The 19,315-nt window shown below is 36.7% G+C and overlaps 1 protein-coding gene across 1 annotated transcript in view; it reads left to right on the forward strand.

The window, feature by feature from the left end:
* Nucleotides 1-23: 23 nt before the first annotated feature.
* Ephx4 (epoxide hydrolase 4) overlaps nt 24-19,315 on the forward strand; it is a 39,866-nt gene continuing 20,574 nt past the window's right edge. Inside the window, exons 1-4 of the mRNA XM_026403108.2 lie at nt 24-254; nt 2,869-2,954; nt 12,165-12,322; nt 15,065-15,193. Coding sequence (XP_026258893.2) covers nt 24-254; nt 2,869-2,954; nt 12,165-12,322; nt 15,065-15,193 — 604 coding nt within the window. The remainder of the gene's footprint in view (nt 255-2,868; nt 2,955-12,164; nt 12,323-15,064; nt 15,194-19,315) is intronic.

The raw sequence follows: 19,315 nt of genomic DNA on the forward strand, positions 1-19,315 counted from the left end.
GTGGGCCCCGCCGCCGCCGCCCGATGGCGAGGCTGCGGGATTGCCTGCCCCGCCTGATGGTGACGATCCGGTCCCTGCTCTTCTGGTCCTTGGTCTACTGCTACTGCGGGCTCTGCGCCTCCATCCACCTGCTCAAACTTTTGTGGAGCATCGGCAAGGGACCCGCACAGACCTTCCGGCGGGTGACCCGGGAACACCCTCCTGCGTGCATGAACGACCCCTCTCTGGGTACCCACTGCTACGTGCGGATCAAGGTGAAGGCCGGTGCGGGCCTGGCGGTAAAGGGAGGAAACGTGACAGCCGCGGGGGCGGGGGACGCGGGGCTGCTCCTTCCATGACGCCCAGCTCAGCGTCCCCTAGTGTTACCCTGGCTGCAGGGCGCGTGGTGGGGACCCGGAAGATGCCAAGGGGAGAGGCAGGTGGGATGCAGTGCGGCATGAGAGGGGTCCGGTTTGTAAGCCTGTGTGTGTGTGTGGGGGGGGGGGGTGAGAGAGAGAGGGACAGAGACTGACAGAGACAGAGATAGATGACAAACAGCAAATCCGGTGTGCAGGCGTCTTGGTTGGTTTCTGAATGTGGAGTTCGCTAGTCAGAGTCTTCTTGTGTTGTTCTTCCCTCCTCCCCCTGCCATAACAACCCGGAATAATTCTGCTCCTTTCCTATTGCAAAGGGAAGCTGTCTCCTGCCACCTTTTTGCCCTTTAGAGCTCAGATCAGTTGTAGGAACTGTACCTGGTGATATCCTACTGTCTCAGGCGGCTGTCCATGCCCAAATTTTGAGATAAACAGAATAAGTCTTTGGAAATCAGGAGTCTATTTTGACCACAGATGAATAGTCAGCATGAAACAATGAATAAATAGTATATGTTTGTGAGGAGGGAAGCAGGCTTATGAAGTCAGGGACCGAAGGAATGGAATAAAAAGTATATGCCGGGGCTGGGGCTGGGGCTGGGGCTGGGGCTGAGGCTCAATGGTAGAGCGTTGCCTAGCATGTGTGAGGCACTGGGTTCGATTCTCAGCACCATGTATAAATAAATGAATAAAATAAAGGTCCATCAACATCTAAAAAAAATTTTTAAAGTATATGCCAACTATGTATGCACTCCTTAATTATCCATGCTTGTCCTAAGCTTTCTCATGGCTCACAAATATTCTATTTCCTGAGACTCCAAGTGGGAAAAGGAAATGGCGCCTGTGATCCACTCTACAGTATGACTCACAGGCCTTTCAAAACCAGCATCCTATGAGGAGATGTTTATGTCACCAAGTCCTGACTTCCTATTAAGAGCTAAATTGCCCAGCAGCTGGAATTCAGAAGGGCAAGAAGGGCAAGAGGTTTCTTTACACAGGTCACTGAAGAAAGGTTCTTCTTGCCCTTGTTCAGCCTAGGATTAATATAAGAATTAAGTGAGTTAATATTTGCCCCCAAATTACACACACACCACCACCACCACCACCACCACCTTAGAATAGTGTCTAGCATATAGTGCAATAAAGTATGTATTGCTTCATGCTCTAAGACCCATCACACACACACAAAAAGTACTGAACTTCTAAGAAGGGATTCTGACGTTGAAGACCAAGTCAGATTTGCTAACTTTATCCAACTTGAGGACTAAAAGTAATATGTGAACCATCTAGAATTCTTCATAATGCCTTTCCTCTGACTCTAGCCTCCTAAAGAGTTCCCCAGAGATGTAGAACTAAGGAGTGGAAAGAACATTGTCCTGGGAGTTAGGGCAAGATGGGGATTCTAGTCACTGCTCTGCTTCCACCCACCTTTATGACTTGTGCTACATCTTTAGTCCTCATTTTCTTTTATTTTTTCTTTCTTTTTTTGGACTGGGGATTGAACCCAGGGGTGCTTTACCACTGAACTATTTCTCCAGTTCTTTTTTTATTTTATTTTATTTTGAGACAGGGTTCTTGCTAAGTTGCTAAGGCTGGTCTCCAACTTTTAATCCTTCTACATCAACCTCCCAAGACACTGGGATTACAGGCATGCACCACCAGACCCACCTGGGTCTCATTTTCTAAATATATAAATTTATGGTGTTGAATTAGGTGACTCTTAAGGATCTCTTACATCTGAAAATCCAATTGCTTGGGTAATCTGTATAAAACCCAGTGTCTGTCATTCAGCTTCTTGGTTTCTTTCCTTGCATTCAGTTTTTGCTTTTCTTTCTTGCTGTTTCTCTACTTTCTTTTCTTCAATTTGCTTATTTGCTGTATTCTTCTCTTACTTCTATTCTCTATTCACCTTGGGCTTTCTTGTCTCCCAAAGTACACAGTGAAGCCTTGAGCAATCAGAGTATTCTTCAGTTAGAAATACACACTGATGTGCCATGAGGAACAGGCAGCAAGAGGAATGGTACATGCAACACTCAAAATAATAATGTGGGAAGGAGAGACCTAAAAATATGGGAAGGAGGTGTGAATTATATAACTGATGGCACAGCTTTTGACGGGCAAGCTGAGAAAAGTACATGACTCGGAGGTAAACTTGGCAGGATTATCAATTCCGATCAGAATTCCACAGATCAGACATATCCTGCAGAATTTGAGTGAGATGAAGTGTGACACATCAATAAATGAAAGTTACAAATTGTGACATGGCTTCAGATGCTCAAAATATATAAATTGACCTTATACTAAGAATGAGAAGGGAAGATACTGTGAAGGGAATGTAGGCAAAGGTGAATAAGTCCACTTATTCTATTGATAGATCATGGGGTTTTTTTGTAAATTAATAATATTTATTTTATTTCTTGATGTTAATTCAAATATTTTTAAATGAAGGAAATACTAAATGTATTAGTTTGACAATCAACACCAAACATCACTAAAATTTCATGCTTTCCATTTTTAGGATTCTGGGTTAAGATTTCACTATGTTGCCGCTGGAGAAAGAGGCAAACCGCTTATGCTACTGCTTCATGGATTTCCAGAATTCTGGTAAACTTACCAACTTTTTCTTTTGCATTAAGACTTGTCTTATTGGCCTAGTCGACTTTGTGCTACTATGTCAGAATGCCACAGACCGGGTAGGGTAATGTATAATGAACAGATGTTAACTTTCTTATACGTCTAGATTCTGGCAAGTCCAAAATCAAGGCACTGATGAGGGTTTTCTTGTTGTGTCATCACATGGTAGAAGGTGGTAGGTCAGGGAGGCAAAAGGGGATGAACTCCTCTTTACATAATGGCATTAATCCCACTATGAAGGCAGATCTCTCATTATCATTTTTTTATTTTAAAGATTTTTTTTAGTTGTAGATGGACACAATACCTTTATTTTATTTATATTTTATGTGGTGCTTAGGATAGAACCCAGTGCCTCACACATGCTAAGCAAGTGCTCTACCACTGAGCCACAACCCTAGCCCCTCATTATCATTTTTCTTTTTCTTTTTCATTTTGAAGCAGGGTCTCACTAAGTTGTTGAGGCTGGCTTCTAACTTGTGATCCTCCTGCCTCAGCCTCCTGAGCCACTGAGATTCAGATTTCTCATCTTAAAAGCCCCACATTTATACCATAGAATCATTTTACTATGATAACTTTTGATACACCCTAATCTACAGTTATTTGCCCAGAGAGATCATTTTTGAATATTCCTGATTCACAGCAATGGTTTTCCTCCTAAAGACACCTACATACGTGTGCCACACATGGTGGCACATGCCTATAATCCCAGTAACTCAGGAGGCTGAGGCAAAAGGATCAAAAGTCTGAGACGAGTCTTAGCAACTTAGTGAGACGGAGTATCAAAATAAAAATAAAAAGGGCTGGAGATATAGCTCAGTGGGTTCAATCCCCCATTCAAAAAAGAAGAAGGAAAAGGAGAATACTTAATTTGTTTTTGAAGATTAAAAAGGTATCTTTTAATTTTTCAAATTTCTGAAATAGTTACAAAACAATATTTTTATGGAATATCTATTGTAGACAAAATACAGCACTGGGTAGGGAAAAGGAGACTTTAAACAAACAAAAGGCTTGGAGCATTTCTTATCAGGAAGTGTTTAGTGAAACTTGGAGTGGGGAGAAGGCAGAGAAAAGAGGACCTGTGGAAACTTAATATAAATGATTTCCTATGCCTGAAGTCATTGGCTCATGTGAATGCAGGATAAATTGAAGACCTAAATATTTCATATTATGAAGAAAACCTAGCACCAAAAATGAACAGTTAGTAGTTACTATATTAGTCTATTTGTGCTGCTAAAACAAAATACCCAAGACTGAGTAATTTATAAAGAACAGAAATTTGTTTTCCATGGTTCTGGAGGCTGGGAAGTTAAAAATCAAGGCACTGGCAGCTTCAGTGTCTGGTTAAGGCCCAGTCTCTGCTTTTAAGATGGTGCCTTGTTGCTGTGTCCTCCAGAGGAGAGGGGCCAAATGCTTTGTTCTCACATGGAGGAAGGTTGGAAGGACAAAAAGGGCCTTGCTAGTTCCCACTGACCCTTTTATAAGGTTGCTAATATCATTTATGAGAACTCTGCTCTCATGACTTAATCACCTCTTAAAGGCCTCTCTTGATAAGATCTCTTTGGCAATCAAGTTTCAGCATATTAATTTTGCAGTACATATTCAGACCATTGCAGTTACCTAGGGGGAAATTTTCTGTTCTCTGTGATTTTATAGAGCCAAGTAAATACAGATGGAAGCAAACCTAATTAAATTTTCTTTTTAATGAGCATCTTTAAAAGAGATGGTGGATATCAAAGTGGTGAAATCAGTTTTTGATGGTGCAGGGCTCTGATCTTCAGATCATTCATGAACTAAATAGGTCAAGAAATACATGAAAAAAAATTTACTCTCCAAGTTGACTCAAAGGTATCCTATCTGGCGTTTTGTTTTTGTTTTTGTACCAGGGATTGAACTCAGGAACAGTGAGCCACTCATCCACACCCGCTGACCTATTTTGTATTTTATTTAGAGACAGTCTCACTGAGTTGCTTAATGCCTCGATTTTGCCGAGGCTGGCTTTGAACTCGAAGTCCTCCTGCCTCAGCTTCCAGAGCCGCTGAGGGATTATAGGCATGCACCACCGTGCCCAGTTATATGATGTCTTTTGAAAGTTCTGGGACAACAACATGTCCCCAAATTTCTCCTATAGTGTCTCATAATACCATAATACCATAATCCCACCATTTCAAATTCTTTACCTCTTTTAGAGTTTTAAAGATTCTGTGCCACCCAAAGTCCTGATGTAAAATGCATCTAGCTCTGAAAGGAATATTACCTTTAGACAATTTAGTGAATATTTTATGAATGAAAGGGACTCCGTGAACAAAGGCATTGAGAGGTTGTTAGTGTTCTAGGAAGAATTAGGAATTAAAGAAAGGAATGGAGGATGTCAAAGACCTCTTTCTGAGAAGACTTCCTCTTGATGAAGATTTTTTTTCCTGTCTGGAGTAGCTGAATAAGCAAACATGTTTTATAGTCTGTTTTTCCATTTGGAAACAACATAATTAAGTGGTAGGAACAGTTCCCAGTGCAATTCAAGCAGGTGCATGTGGACTTGCCTCGTGGAGTACATGACATGACTGGCTCACAGTAAAATGTTACTCAGAAGCATTAGTCAAATCTGCCCAGAGTAACATAACTACAGAATCCTGCACAATCATTTATAATAATCTTGTAGAGATGTTGTGAGAATAGAGTCAAAATATGTGAAAGCCCTTTCACATGGTCCCAGAGAATACTCAATAAGTGTTCATTTTCATCCTTCATTCTCATTCACTCATGTGGAGATGTATAATATTCTAATTCTGGTGATGACAATGATGATAGTTAACATTTACAGAGCATTCACCATGTCCCAAATACTCTTCCAAGTGTTTTGCATTTATCTTTTCCATTAAGCTTCATAGCTACCCTTCTGAAATAATGGGCAGTAGAACTAATGTCTGCTGCTTGTCCTCAGTCTATAGGAATGATAATGATCTGATAACACTCACGGATTCTCAGCCTTCTCATTTTACACTTTATGCAAACATTCAAGAGTGTTTAAAAGCCAGCCAAAAATGAAAGAATACCTTACTTTAACATTTTAAATCACCAATCTAAATAAAATTCATGATATAAAAAGAGGCAGTATTTATTCCAATGCTTTTCCATGTTCTTTTCCTTACTGGAATTTTACCTTTTTTCATGTGGAACAATCTACATGAAGATAAAAGTGAGCCTCCAACCACTTCAACCACTTGGTAATTGTTTCAAAGAGTCCTGGAGAATGGCAGTGGTACTGATTTCATACAGAACAATAGATGCTCTCTGTTTTATCTTAAGAGATAATAATTTTTTGCACATTTTTTTCACAGCATTGTCCCATTATTTACTCCTGTGAGAGCCCATTTGCAAAACAGGAGTGTATATGTCTAGGACCTTCAGTGAATGGGAGAGAGTCTAGCACATCAGCCCCCTTTGCTCCAGCAAAGTCAAATTTTGGATCTGTCCAAATGGGCTTTTGTTGTGAGGAATGGTTGATTTTTCAAAAAGCTACTAGAGATCTTTTCATTTTAAAAACCCATCGAGTAGGAATTATATGCACATTACAGATAGAAACAAGCCCCTTCTATCCATCAAATCTACTGTTATTCCAGAAAAAGCCTTCCTATAATTTAAAAGAAGAACAATAAACCCAGATAATTGAATTACTCAGATAGACCATATTGAGTTCATTGAACTTTACTTACCATTAGTCTGAAAGCTACCTGGTTTTTCAGGGAGAGTTCTGAACTAACTACATGGAAATTGCCCATGTGATAATCAAATATCTCTGAGTATGTTATACCTTAAGCCAAGACTTTAATGTGATGTTCATTCTAATCTTCCCTCTAGTCAAAATGCCACTATGACCCATTATAGGATCCAGTGAGTTCCAACCTTAGAATTTAGGACAAGATTCTAAGATTTATGTTTTAAGACAAAACTTTTCTTCTTTTAAAAGCCAAAAGAGAAAAGAAAAGAAAACCTTTATGCATGGCATTTTAAACCAATTTAAATTTATATTGTAAATATAAATGTAAATGTTATATCTCTTTTAATTAAGTTTTGCCTAACTACTCAAGAAATTATAAATTTATAAATTATAAATTTGTAGGTCAGGAATATTTGATACAATAAAAACAAAACAATCATTTATTAGTAATGTGTGTGAAAGTACTTTTTAAACAGAAAAGCACCATACAAATATAATGTATAGTCTACATCTGTCATCATTTCCTGAGAATAGCTATTGAGAAATGGTGATGTTTAATGTATACTATTACATGGTACTCAGAAAAAAATAAAACCCTGAGTCTTCCTGAAACTCTAAAGAAAACATCAAAGAAGATACACATCTGTGAGAATTTTAGCTAAATTAGCCCCAAATAAGGCTGTTTGTCAAAGACAATTTTTCTCCCACTCTCTTTACCTCAATTTGCATCTCTTTTAAAAATATTTTGAGCTGACCCAGGCAATTTCTGTGAGCCATCTTCAACCCCAGCTGTATGGAATGCGTCATCATTCAAGAGCTGAGGCAAGAGAAGGCTTCTCTGGCAGATGGCTGAGCACAGAGGCCGAGTGTCACGGCCTTTCTCTATGAAGAGGAAAAGGATGTTTAACCTAAGAGGGGGCCAACCTGGTAACCCAAGAGAGGCTGAGCCCTCCTTATGTTAAGAGTAATAACTGGGAAAGAGGCTTTTTTTTTTTTTTAACCCTCAGTGGCTCCTGCTATTACCTAAAGCTACCAGAAAAAAGACAATATGAATGAAAATAGTTTTGTTTATAATGTTTCAGTTACTGATTTTGTAATATATCTCATTCCTGTATTAAAGGGGTTGTATATATTTATTTCATATGAATGACATGCTCATTAGTCTATCACTGACGTGATTTCTTTTTCAGTTTAAGGCTAATGTGTTATTATTTTTGAATTCCAGGAAGAGAACATTTAAATATTATTTTGTAATTTATTAAAATATGCAGTTACCCTATTTCTTAGAATTATTTAGGGTATGGCTTGGCTCTATTTATTGTTAATAGCACCAATAGATGTGCTTGGTTTTATTTATTTATTTATTTACTTTTCATTACTGGGAATTGGAACTCAAGGGTGCTTTACCACTGAGCTACATCCCCAGCCCTCCTACCACCACACTTTTTTTTTTTTGAACCAAGGATCAAACCCAGAGGTGCTTAATCACTGAGTCACATCCTCAGCCCTTTTTATATTTTATTTTGAGTTAGGGTCTCACTAAGATGCTTAGAGCCTCATTAAGTTGCTAAGGCTGTCTTTGAACTTGCAATCCTCCTGCCTCAGCTTTCTAAGCCTCTGGGATTATAGGCATGCACCACCATACCAGCTCCCATGGCTTTTTAAAATATATATATATATATATATATATATATATATATATATATATATATATATATATATATATATATATTAGATATGCCCATCTAATATATATATATTAGATGGGCACAATACCTTTATTTTGTTTGTTTACTTATTTTTATGTGGTGCTGAGGATAGAACCCAATGCCTCACATGTGCGAGGCAAGCGCCTCTACCACTGAGCCACAACCCCAGTCCCATCCCATTCCTGTTTATATATTATTTTGAGACAAGGTCTCACTAAGTTGCTGAAGCTGGCCTTGAACTTGTGATCCCCTACCTCAGCCTCCCAAGTAGCTGAGAATATAGATGTGTGCCACCATACCAGGTTCTTTTTTATGCAATTTCAACGATATCCAGGTACTGCAATGCATGATCTCTAATGCAATTTATGTGGAATTTTGCTCAGTGAATCAAAACTTTACCTTAAAATCCTTAAATGAATTTTAAATGAAGATGTCAATACTTAAGATATTTAAACAATGCACATTTAATAAAAATTGAGTATAAATTCCCCACCAAGAATATTAGCCTTTTAGCTGTCATTGTCTTAAGATTTGAACGGGACAGAAGTCTTATTGAACATTGACATTTCTAGTACTACCATTATTCAGTGTTCCATTAGTTTGTTGTTTGGCTTATTCAATAAGTCTTTATTAAGCACTTGCAGACAACACAGGGAGCTCACAATTGAGTAGAAGAGCCAACTATGAACAGATCATTATATAACATGTGCCCAGTTCACTGAGGAGTGAAATACAGAAAGGGACACCCAAGCCACCCTGTAAAGGAGGCAGCCTAGGATATCCCCTGGAAGAGAACATGTCCAATGTGAGGAAGAGTTAACTGAGAAGTGAGAGTAAGGGATCCTGGGATAATAAAGGGATGGTGGGGAGGGATGGTATTTCAGACAAATATCATCCCAATGTGTTTTTTTTTAATATTTTAATTTTTTGTTGTAGTTGTACACAATACCTATTTTTTATTAATTTACTTTTATGTGGGGCTGAGGATCAAACCCAAGGTCTCAAACGTGCTAGGCAAGCACTCTACTGCTGAGCCACAACCCCAGCCCCCATCCCAATGCTTTTTTATGAACAAAGCCATAAAAGCAAAACACAGTACCCATGTGTGTTCACCATAGCCGCTTAAGGCTGCAGGGGCAGCACAATGTGTACTCTGAGGCCAGACTACCTAAGTTTGAATCCTGGTTGTCCTACTTGCTAACCTTGTGCCCTTTTGCATTTCAATTAACCTTGCTGTGCCCTTGACTCTTCATCTGTAAAGTGGGGATAATAATACCTACTTCATAGTATCATTTTGAAGATCAACATTACCACATTTGAAGGCACATAAAATTGTGCCTGGTACATAATAAGAATGATGTGGATGTCAGCTCTTTTTATTATAAAGCATGTGACAGAGAATGAGTGAAAAATAATCAGTCTAGAAAACTGGGCAATTGTCAAATCTTAAAGGTTTGGTCTTCCAGGGTAATGAGCTTGGGCTTCATGTTATTAATAAAAAGGAGTCAAAAAAAATCTTTAAGCAGGGCAATAACATAAGACCATTTGTGTTTTTGCTGTATCATTTTGATTTTGTAGAAGAGACAGCTGAGGGGAATGAAATGGACACGGACCAATCGATAGGCTGCTGCATAAATAGATGCCTGATTTAAGGTATTCATAGCAGGATGGATGGGAGGAGTGATTACATAAATATTTAAGAGGTTAAATCTGCAGAACATTATTGATTTGTTAGGAGAGATCATAAAGAAGGAAGAGTTGGGATTTATTTATAAAGACAAGAATTCAATTCAAAATTATAATAAGGGCAAGTGAGAAAATAATAAAATCATGTGTGTTGACATACAAAAATCTTTAAGGAAGCAAACTGCTTCATTTGTCTGTTACAACCCAGAGATAAGATTAACAAGATTACTATGGAGGGCTGGGGTTGTGGCTCAGTGGCAGAGAGCTTGCCTGGCACATGTGAGGCACTGGGTTCTATCCTCAGCATCACATAAAAATAAATAAATAAACAAAAGAAAGATATTGTGTCCATGTATAACTAAAAAAATATTTTAAAAAAGATTACTATGGCCTAGCCAAAAAAGATGCTGTCTCTTGACATTTTCAAATTCATCTTAAATGTCAGTGTATTTGCAGATTTTCCACACGTCATAGAAATCGTAGTAATTGTTCAGAGGTTCTATATCTATTCTTAATTCCAAATGTGTGTCTGACCCCCTTCCTGATAGTCTTATCTGTTGATGTAAGTGATTGACTTGTTAAATGGGCCTAACTGCTTTATGTCACTTCATATTGCAGTCTCCTTCTCACTGCTGGTTTATAATCTTGTGTCTATCCCTGTGTTTGCTTGTCTAATGCACTCAAAAAGTATTTTCAGAGAATAATCTCCCATTTGGCTTGTGTCAAATACTTTTTTTTTTTACTGTGTTTTCATAAACAGATGTGCATGCAGATGCTCTTTTAAAAATACTTATTTTGAGTTTCATAACATAATGAGTCACTTTTAAAAAATCTCTTTTTTTCATAGCTGTTATCTAATATAACTTTGCTTATTTGAGAAATAAAAACTCCCGGGTATCTATATTTTTCAATTAATTCTGTCCTTCATGATCAAGAACAGGGGGAATGTCTGGCTCAGCAGAGGCCTCCAGGATTTGTCTGCAGCACTATAGTCATTCTAACTGGTCAGTGCTGGCTCATTTTCATGGTTAAATATTTTGATTATCCTCATAGTCTAGGATCCTCCACAGCATTTTACTTTGGCAAGCAGGAATTGGTCTTAAATCGTTGTTCTATTGGATTCTTTCAGTGACAATTTTTGTTTTAACCTTTGTATTTTTTCATCCACTGTGTTATAGTTACTGAAAACACTAAGCCCTATTTGACAGTGGAGTAAGGTGAGTAAAATCTGCTTTAGAGGGAAATAAATATCATCTAGGAAAATGGTTCTGCAATATGAAAGTATTTTGTTTACCTTGCTCTACCAGAGTCCTAGGCAGGATAAGTATTTAGATATTTTGGTAAAACTTTCAAGCTCATCTTTTCTTCTACACTATTTTAAAATTTTATAATCTATTTATTCTGTCTAGAAATTCAGGCTGTAAATTAACTAACTGCTCTTAGTACAGATTCCCTGATATTAGGAAATACTTAGAAAACTGATTAAATATATGTATATTTGTGTATATATATATAAGTCAATTTTAATAACTGATATTTTGTAGTTTCTGTAAATACTGGTATATTGTTCTAACCTACTGGAGCTAATAAAGGATAAAATAGCTATAATGAAGATCCTCAGTGCTTCCTTTTCACAAGGTTCTCTTTTTCCTGCTGATAGGCAACTATGTAACCTTTTTCAAAATAAGAATTCTTGGGCTGGGGTTACAGCTCAGTGAGGCTGGGCTTAGTTGCTCAGTGGTAGAGTATTCACCTTGCATATGGAAGGCACTGGGTTTGATCCTCAGCGTCACATAAAAATAAAATAAAGGCATTGTATCCATCTAAAACTATATATATATTTTAAGAATTCTTAAAGTTTCCACTTAGTAAATCTTTAATGTTACTGTTCATTTTTGAGATGAAGTCTCACTATGTGATCCAGCCTGGCCTCAAACTTCTGGGCTTAAACTATCCTCCCTCCTGTCTCAGTCTCCCAAGTAGCTGTGAGAACCTTCAGGCACTCACCTGGCTAATTCTACTCTTTGTATTACTTAATAGGGTATTTTTAATGTTTCCTTTTCCCTGCAGGTATTCTTGGCGTTACCAACTGAGGGAATTTAAAAGTGAATATAGAGTTGTCGCCCTGGATTTGAGAGGCTATGGAGAAACAGATGCTCCCAGCCATCGAGACAATTATAAATTAGACTGTCTAATTACAGATATAAAGGATATTTTGGACTCCTTAGGTAGGTTAGTTTAAATATATATATATATTAATTCTTTTTAAGGGACTAACATTCAACAAATTGCAAGTTGATGAGTTCTTGGGAGGATGTGTTTTCCATCTCCCCTAGCTTTTATCTGGATCCTGTCACCTTGATTTGGGGTATATAGCCTGAAATATTTATACAAGAAATTTAAAATAATGCATCATGAATAAACAGTCACGAATAACTTTCAAATTTGTTATTACAAATAGACCTTTCTTCTCTTCCTTTGGGGAACTAAGAGGAGGAAGATGCTGTCTGGTAGGGAAATAAATAGATCTAATGCATACTGTTTATTATTTTCAGAACTATATTATTGAAATTTTGATTCCTGAGCTCACACCTTCATAGCTCACACTTAAATATTTATTAAAATATTATAAATATTATAAGATGTAGAAGCACTTGCATTACCTCTCTTGAATTGATCAGGGAATATCACAATAATATTGTATAACCACCCTAAACTCAGTGACAAACAGCCATAATAATTTATTCCTGTTTAGGGATCTGCAGGTCAACTGTAGCTGGATCTCTCTTGGTCTGTGCCTCAGGCTGCAGGTCCACCTGGGACTGGTTTCTCTCTGAGCTGGGCTGGGAGGTAGCCAAGGACAGATGCAGGGGTGGAGGAATCTTCTCCTGGCAGTGGTAGAAGTGGCAAGAGTCTGAGTCCAGCTGCACAAGCATATTTCAAGTTTCTATTAACAGCCTATTGGCTAAAGCATGATACATAAAAGTATAGCACATGCAATTTTTATGGTAGAATGCAAAATCAGGTCAAGCCACAAAAAAAAAAAGCAAATCACATGTCTAAGTTTAACATCAAAGGACAAAAAAGTATACTTGCTTTTGTGGCAGTAAGGAGAGGGCAATAATCTAATCTACTACATTTCCTTTGACTAAAACCCAGATGTTACCATTAGTATGTTAATGGAAACAACATAGAGAAAAACACCATGAAATCAAAGGTCTTTCCTACAATAATCTAATAACAGAATAGATCAGACAAGTATTTTTAGAGAAAAAAAATTGGATGGGGTCTAAGGTATCAACATGCATGTTACATGCATGTTACATGGTGTACAACATGTTATTATTGAGTCTAAGTATAATAAAATAGCTATATTTTCAGATGATGATTTTTGAACAGCTGTATTTCATTTAGATTTTGTAATAATTCTGATCTGGCCTAAACTTGTCATCACAAATTTTCTAGCCAAATCAATATAAATAGAGGTTTTTTGTGTGTGTATGTTAGTGTAGTAATGGTGAGAAATACTTGAAAGAATCAATTTTAAGTACTCCAGGAATAAATTACAAATGATTCTTATCCATTAGCATAAGAGCAATCCTGTAGAAGTCTCTATTAATAATTTAACTTACTTCAGGGGCTGGAGTTGTGGCTCAGTGGTAGAGTGCTCGCCTCGCACGTGTGAGACCCTGGGTTCGATCCTCAGCACCACATAAAAATAAATAAACAAAATAAAGATATTGTGTCCATGTATAACTAAAAAAAATTTTAAAAATAATTTAACTTACTTCATACTACTATAATGATTACATAAAAAGAAATTTATATAGTCGCATGCCAATTCATGCTGCGATACATTCTGAGAAATACATCATAGACAGTTTTGTCTTTGTGCAAATATCAGAGTGTACTTCCAGAAACGTAGAGGGCATAGGTCAATCACTTAACATGGCCTCGTAATGCAATTAAGAGTTGTGACATACAAAGCTGCTGCCAGCATAAAACAGCATACTGTTTTACAATCATTTTTTGTTTATAATTAGAGTCTATTCTAAAATAATGATTAAAAGTATAGTAAGTATATGAACCCGTAACATGGTCATTTACTATTGTTGTCAAGTGTTACGTACCATACATGATTGATTGTGCTGCAGTACTTTCATATGACTGAGAGCACAGGTTTGTCTACCAGTATCTCCATAAACACAGGGCTACAATAGAACAGCTATGTCACTAGGTGACAAGAAATTTTCAACTTTACTATGTTCTTATGGAACTACCATCATATATGTAGCCTGCCATTGATGGAGCTCAATGGTTCCAAAATTGTCACAAATTTGAGCTTATATATAGTCATGAGCATGACTGTATATAATTGATGGTATAACTAAGACTTTCCAATAATTCAGTTTGACTTCACACTTCCAAATTAATGACTTTTTTTTTTACTGTTTAGTTGTAACATTGGATTTGTGAAGTTAAAGAAAATAGATAATTCTTGAAAATAAATGTTTGTAAGTTGGACATCGATGAGTCATTTATGACTTTAGTATAACTAGTAACTTCTCAGCATTCAAAAACTAACCCAAATAATCTTGTTTATGATCTAATTATGTGCAGTCTTTATCATGACTTCCATATTTAGCTCCATAAGACCAGAGCTGAGCTGGCTATTTCAGACCTTTTTTTTTTTTTTTTAATGTAGATTCCTGGGAGAAATTCTAAATTTGTAGATCTAGAGTGGAGGCCTAAGCAACTAAATTTTCTAAAAATCTGGCTAGGTAATTCTGATATACAGACAAATTTTGGAACCACTGAGCTCAAAATATATATGAAAGTGCATAATTTATAGGATACATAGGGTGGGAGAGTAGAAAGAGTAGTTTCAGAAGTATAACTGTGTTATGTGATGCAATGATGCACCCACCTGTTTCTTTTCAAGGATGTCAACATTATTCCCTCCATCACAGGGTATAGCAAGTGTGTTCTGATTGGTCATGACTGGGGAGGCATGATTGCCTGGCTCATTGCCATCTGTTATCCTGAAATGGTGATGAAGCTTGTTGTTATTAACTTTCCTCATCCAAATGTATTTACAGGTGAGTTTGAGTTTTTATTAAGACATCTCTGCCAATGTAATAAGTTGCTATTGTCTCTGACAGTTTGGATTAAGAACAGAAAACTTTGGTTAACATAATCTTTTAAAAATTATATGACTGAGCCATGATAGCACATGACAGTGTCAGATACCTTGGTTTGAAATCTTCCTGAAGGGCCTAAGAATATTTAACTTCCTATTTGCATGCATATTTTTATTCCTTTTTGGAAAATTTTTACTGTACTTGGAGAGGGATAATGGGGAAAATGCAGTGACATTACTTTGAAAGTAATGAATCCTGACAGCCTAGAAATAAATTCTCTTATCTGATTCCTTTGGCTATTAGAAATAAAGTATTCTTAAGCAGTAAAATTCTCTCTATTTTTATATTATTTAATATTTTTTGCGGGGCTGGGGGTGGAACCTCAGGATGGAAACCTAGGCAAGCACTTTACCACTGAACCACACCCCCAGCCCTAAAGCAGCAACTCTCAAATTTTTAGTCCCAGGACTACTTTTTATTTTTTAACTTTTAAAATTAGTACATTATAATTATACTTACAGTGATATTTGTTGTTATATATTTTCATGTGTACACATGAGATATAATTTGGTCAATTTCATTCCCATTTCATTCCCATTCATTCTTTTTTTTTTTTCTTCAGAGAGAGAGAGAGAGAGAGAAATTTTTTTAAATTTTTTTTTTTTTTTTTTTAGCTTTTTCGGCGGACACAATATCTTGTTTGTATGTGGTGTTGAGGATCAAACCCGGACCACATGCATGCCAGGCGAGCGAGCTATCGCTTGAGCCACATCCCCAGCCCCCCATTCATTCTTTTTTTTAATTATTATTATTTTTTTAATTTTTTTAGGTGTAGATGGACACAACACAATGCTTTATTTTTATGTGATGCTGAGGATCAAACCCGGGTCCCGCGCCGTGCTAGGCGAGCGCTCTACCACTGAGCCACAATCCCAGCCCCCCCATTCATTCTTTATACTCTTAAAATTATTAAAGATCCCAATACAATTTTGTTTATATAGGTTTTATCTGTAATAGTCACTGTAAAGAACTTAAAACTGACAAATTTTTAGAATAATTAGGTATTAATTCATTTTAAAACCCTATTACATGCTAACATAAATAGCATATTTTAATGAAAACTAATTACAGCCTTCTAGTTAGTCTAAAACTACTAACTACACAAAACAAAATTTTAGTGAAGAAAGTTACTGTTTTAAAATTTTTGCAAATTTCTTTATATTTTTGCTTAGTGGAAGACAGCTGCTTTCTCATATCTGTGCCTTCATTCAATCTGTTGCAATATGTTGTTCGAATTGAAGAAATGTGGCCTCAGATTTGTAACTGGAAAAGGGAGGAATATTTTTGTAGCCTTTTCAGATAACTGTAGATCTTCTTCCTTAATACTACATACTTCAACATCAAAACTGGTGGTTTCTTGAAGGTTAGGAATCTGGAATATGATAGCATGAAAAGAATCTTTTCATATTCTGTTACATTAACATCCACTACTCTCTCAGCACCTTTTAGTGGTTTTGATGCTGGGGACTGAACGTAGGATGCTCTACCACTGAGCTATGTCCCCAGCCCTTTTTATGAGTCAGGGTCTCACTGAATTGTAAAGGCCTCAAATTTGTGATCCTCCTTCCTCAACTTTACAAGTAGCTGGGATTGTAAACTTGTACCACCACTGTGTCTATCTTTCTCTAGCACTTTGAATAGACCTTTTATCTATGCATAATCTTGTATCATCATGCATTGGAAGATATTGGTTCTGAGAGTTAGGCAGATCTTCAATAAGTGGACACATTTCATTATGTAATATCAAAAAATCACATCCATTAACATCACTCCAGTCTCATCAGGAAAATCCTTTAAGCTGGGCATGGTGGCACGTGCCTGTAAACCCAGCATCTCCAGAGACTAAGGTAGGAGCATTGCAAGTTCAAGGCCAGCCTCAGCAACTAAGTAAGGCCCTAAGCAACTTAGCAAGATCCTGTCTCAAAATAAAAAGGGCTGGGGATGTGGCTCAGTATTTAAGCATCCCTGCATTCAATCCCCAGTACCGCCTGCCAATAAATAAATAAATAAATAAATCCTTTAAGCCTAGCATAATGGCTCACATCTGTAATCTCAGCAACTCAGGAGGCTGAGGCAAGGGGATGGCAAGTTCCAGGCCAGCCTCAGCAACTCAAGTAAGATGCTGTCTTAAAATAAAAAATAAAAGGGGTTGGCAATGTAGCCCCGTGGTAAAGGCCCTGGGATCAATCCCCAGTGCCAAAACAAACAAAAAATCTTTAGTATTGCAAAACTGTTAAGCCCTCAGTAGCAGATGTAAGTTTTCCAAAAGTCTAATTTTCACTTCAAAGCTTGAATTTTATCAATGGTAAAACAAAAACAAAAAAAAAAATTCTGCTGATGGTTTTCCTTGAAGTGAACAGACTTATTTTGTTAATTTTCAAGAAATTATTTGCCAAATACTCATGTTTCAGTGAGGACAGTTTGTCCTTCTTTCAAATAAAAATGTGTTCTATTTTTTTTTTAAAAGTGCTAATTCAACTCACTCACTCAAGCAATTGCAGACATACTTTTCCTTGAGACAGCATTATATTGGGTATACAACACAACTACTCTGTGTGTACTTTCTATTTCATCACATGTAATATTAAAAAGATGTATGCTTAAAAGTCCAATCTAATAGAATTAATAATTTTTCCTATTTCATCAAAACCCATTAAGTGGAACTGGCACTTAATTAAATTAATTAATTTATTTACTACAAGTGTTCAGTGGTGAAGAATACAACTAGTAGTATTTTTTTAGTGCTTGCACCTTGATTTGTCCTAAGACAGCAGTGACTTTATCCACCATGGCTTTTGTACCATGGTGCAAATTTCAATACAGTGGAAAAAAAAAACAAATAATATCTTAGCATTGTTACAAAGTTTATTTGACCACCTAGATACTCTAAAAGGATCTTGGAGATCCCATATGAACTACTCTTTAAGAACCTTTGCTTTAAAGACAACTCTCTAAGTCTTAATAGTGATTAACAACCTGTGAACAATGTCCAGGCACATTTTTATTTGGTTTCGGCAAAGATTATATTATTGTCCTCTTTACCCTTGTTAGATTTTTCTGAGGCTCAAGTACTGCTAAGACTCATAACAGCCTTTAGGAAGCAAAATTCAGATCAACATATTTTTATTTCTTCCTCAAAATTAAACAAGTGAGGAAGAAAGTAACAGCAATGACCACATAAATACTATATATTTTAAATGTAAGCATTGAATTTTATATACATATGCAATTGACCTAACTCTGTTGAGGTACAGTAGGATGGTTACTTAGTATTCAAATTAACAGAGATTCCTTATTTTTTTTTCCTCAGTTTAAATGGGGAGAAGTCATAGTACATGCCTGTCCAGTTGATCGGGATCCTAAAGTAAATTTTATTTTGGTGGATGTGCTACATAGATGAACTGTAATTGGTGATTTCAGCAAAAAGATATTTGGAAAATTTCTGGAACTATTTTATCGATCACAGTTTCTATCCCATCGATCACAGTTTCTATCCCATCAGGTCAATATAAGGTTTCGAGTAACATGCCTTATTTTTTCTTTTAATTGTATTGATCTCTGTTAATGCAGGAGTGAATAAATCTTGTTCAGTGATGGCTTTACAAAAAGTCTAGCATAACAGTGGTACATTTAAAATTATATTTTAAAAAACTCCACCCATGTTGAATATAGTTACAAAATAAGAAAAGAATGACCTTTATAGGAAGGAAAATGAAAGTATAGTGCAAAATAGCCAATGAGTATATATTTGCAATATATATCATCATATTACTCCCAGTTTAAAACTTCAGTATTTCCCCCAAAGCACTTAAAAAAATTCTTGCCACCTTAGTCCTACCTGATCAGATTTCTGTTTTTCTTTCCGATTCATCTCATGCTCCCTTCCCCTCCTTCAGTGCACACCTGCCACTCTGGCCTTCTTTCTGCTGCTTGCATATTCTAAGTCCAGGACTTATTTGCTGTTCCTGAATGCTCCTCCTAGCGCTTTCCTTTTTATCATTCATCAGTACGAAGCCTACA

Source organism: Urocitellus parryii, chromosome 11, assembly GCF_045843805.1.
Source record: "Urocitellus parryii isolate mUroPar1 chromosome 11, mUroPar1.hap1, whole genome shotgun sequence".
NCBI classification, from domain to species: Eukaryota; Metazoa; Chordata; class Mammalia; order Rodentia; family Sciuridae; genus Urocitellus; species Urocitellus parryii.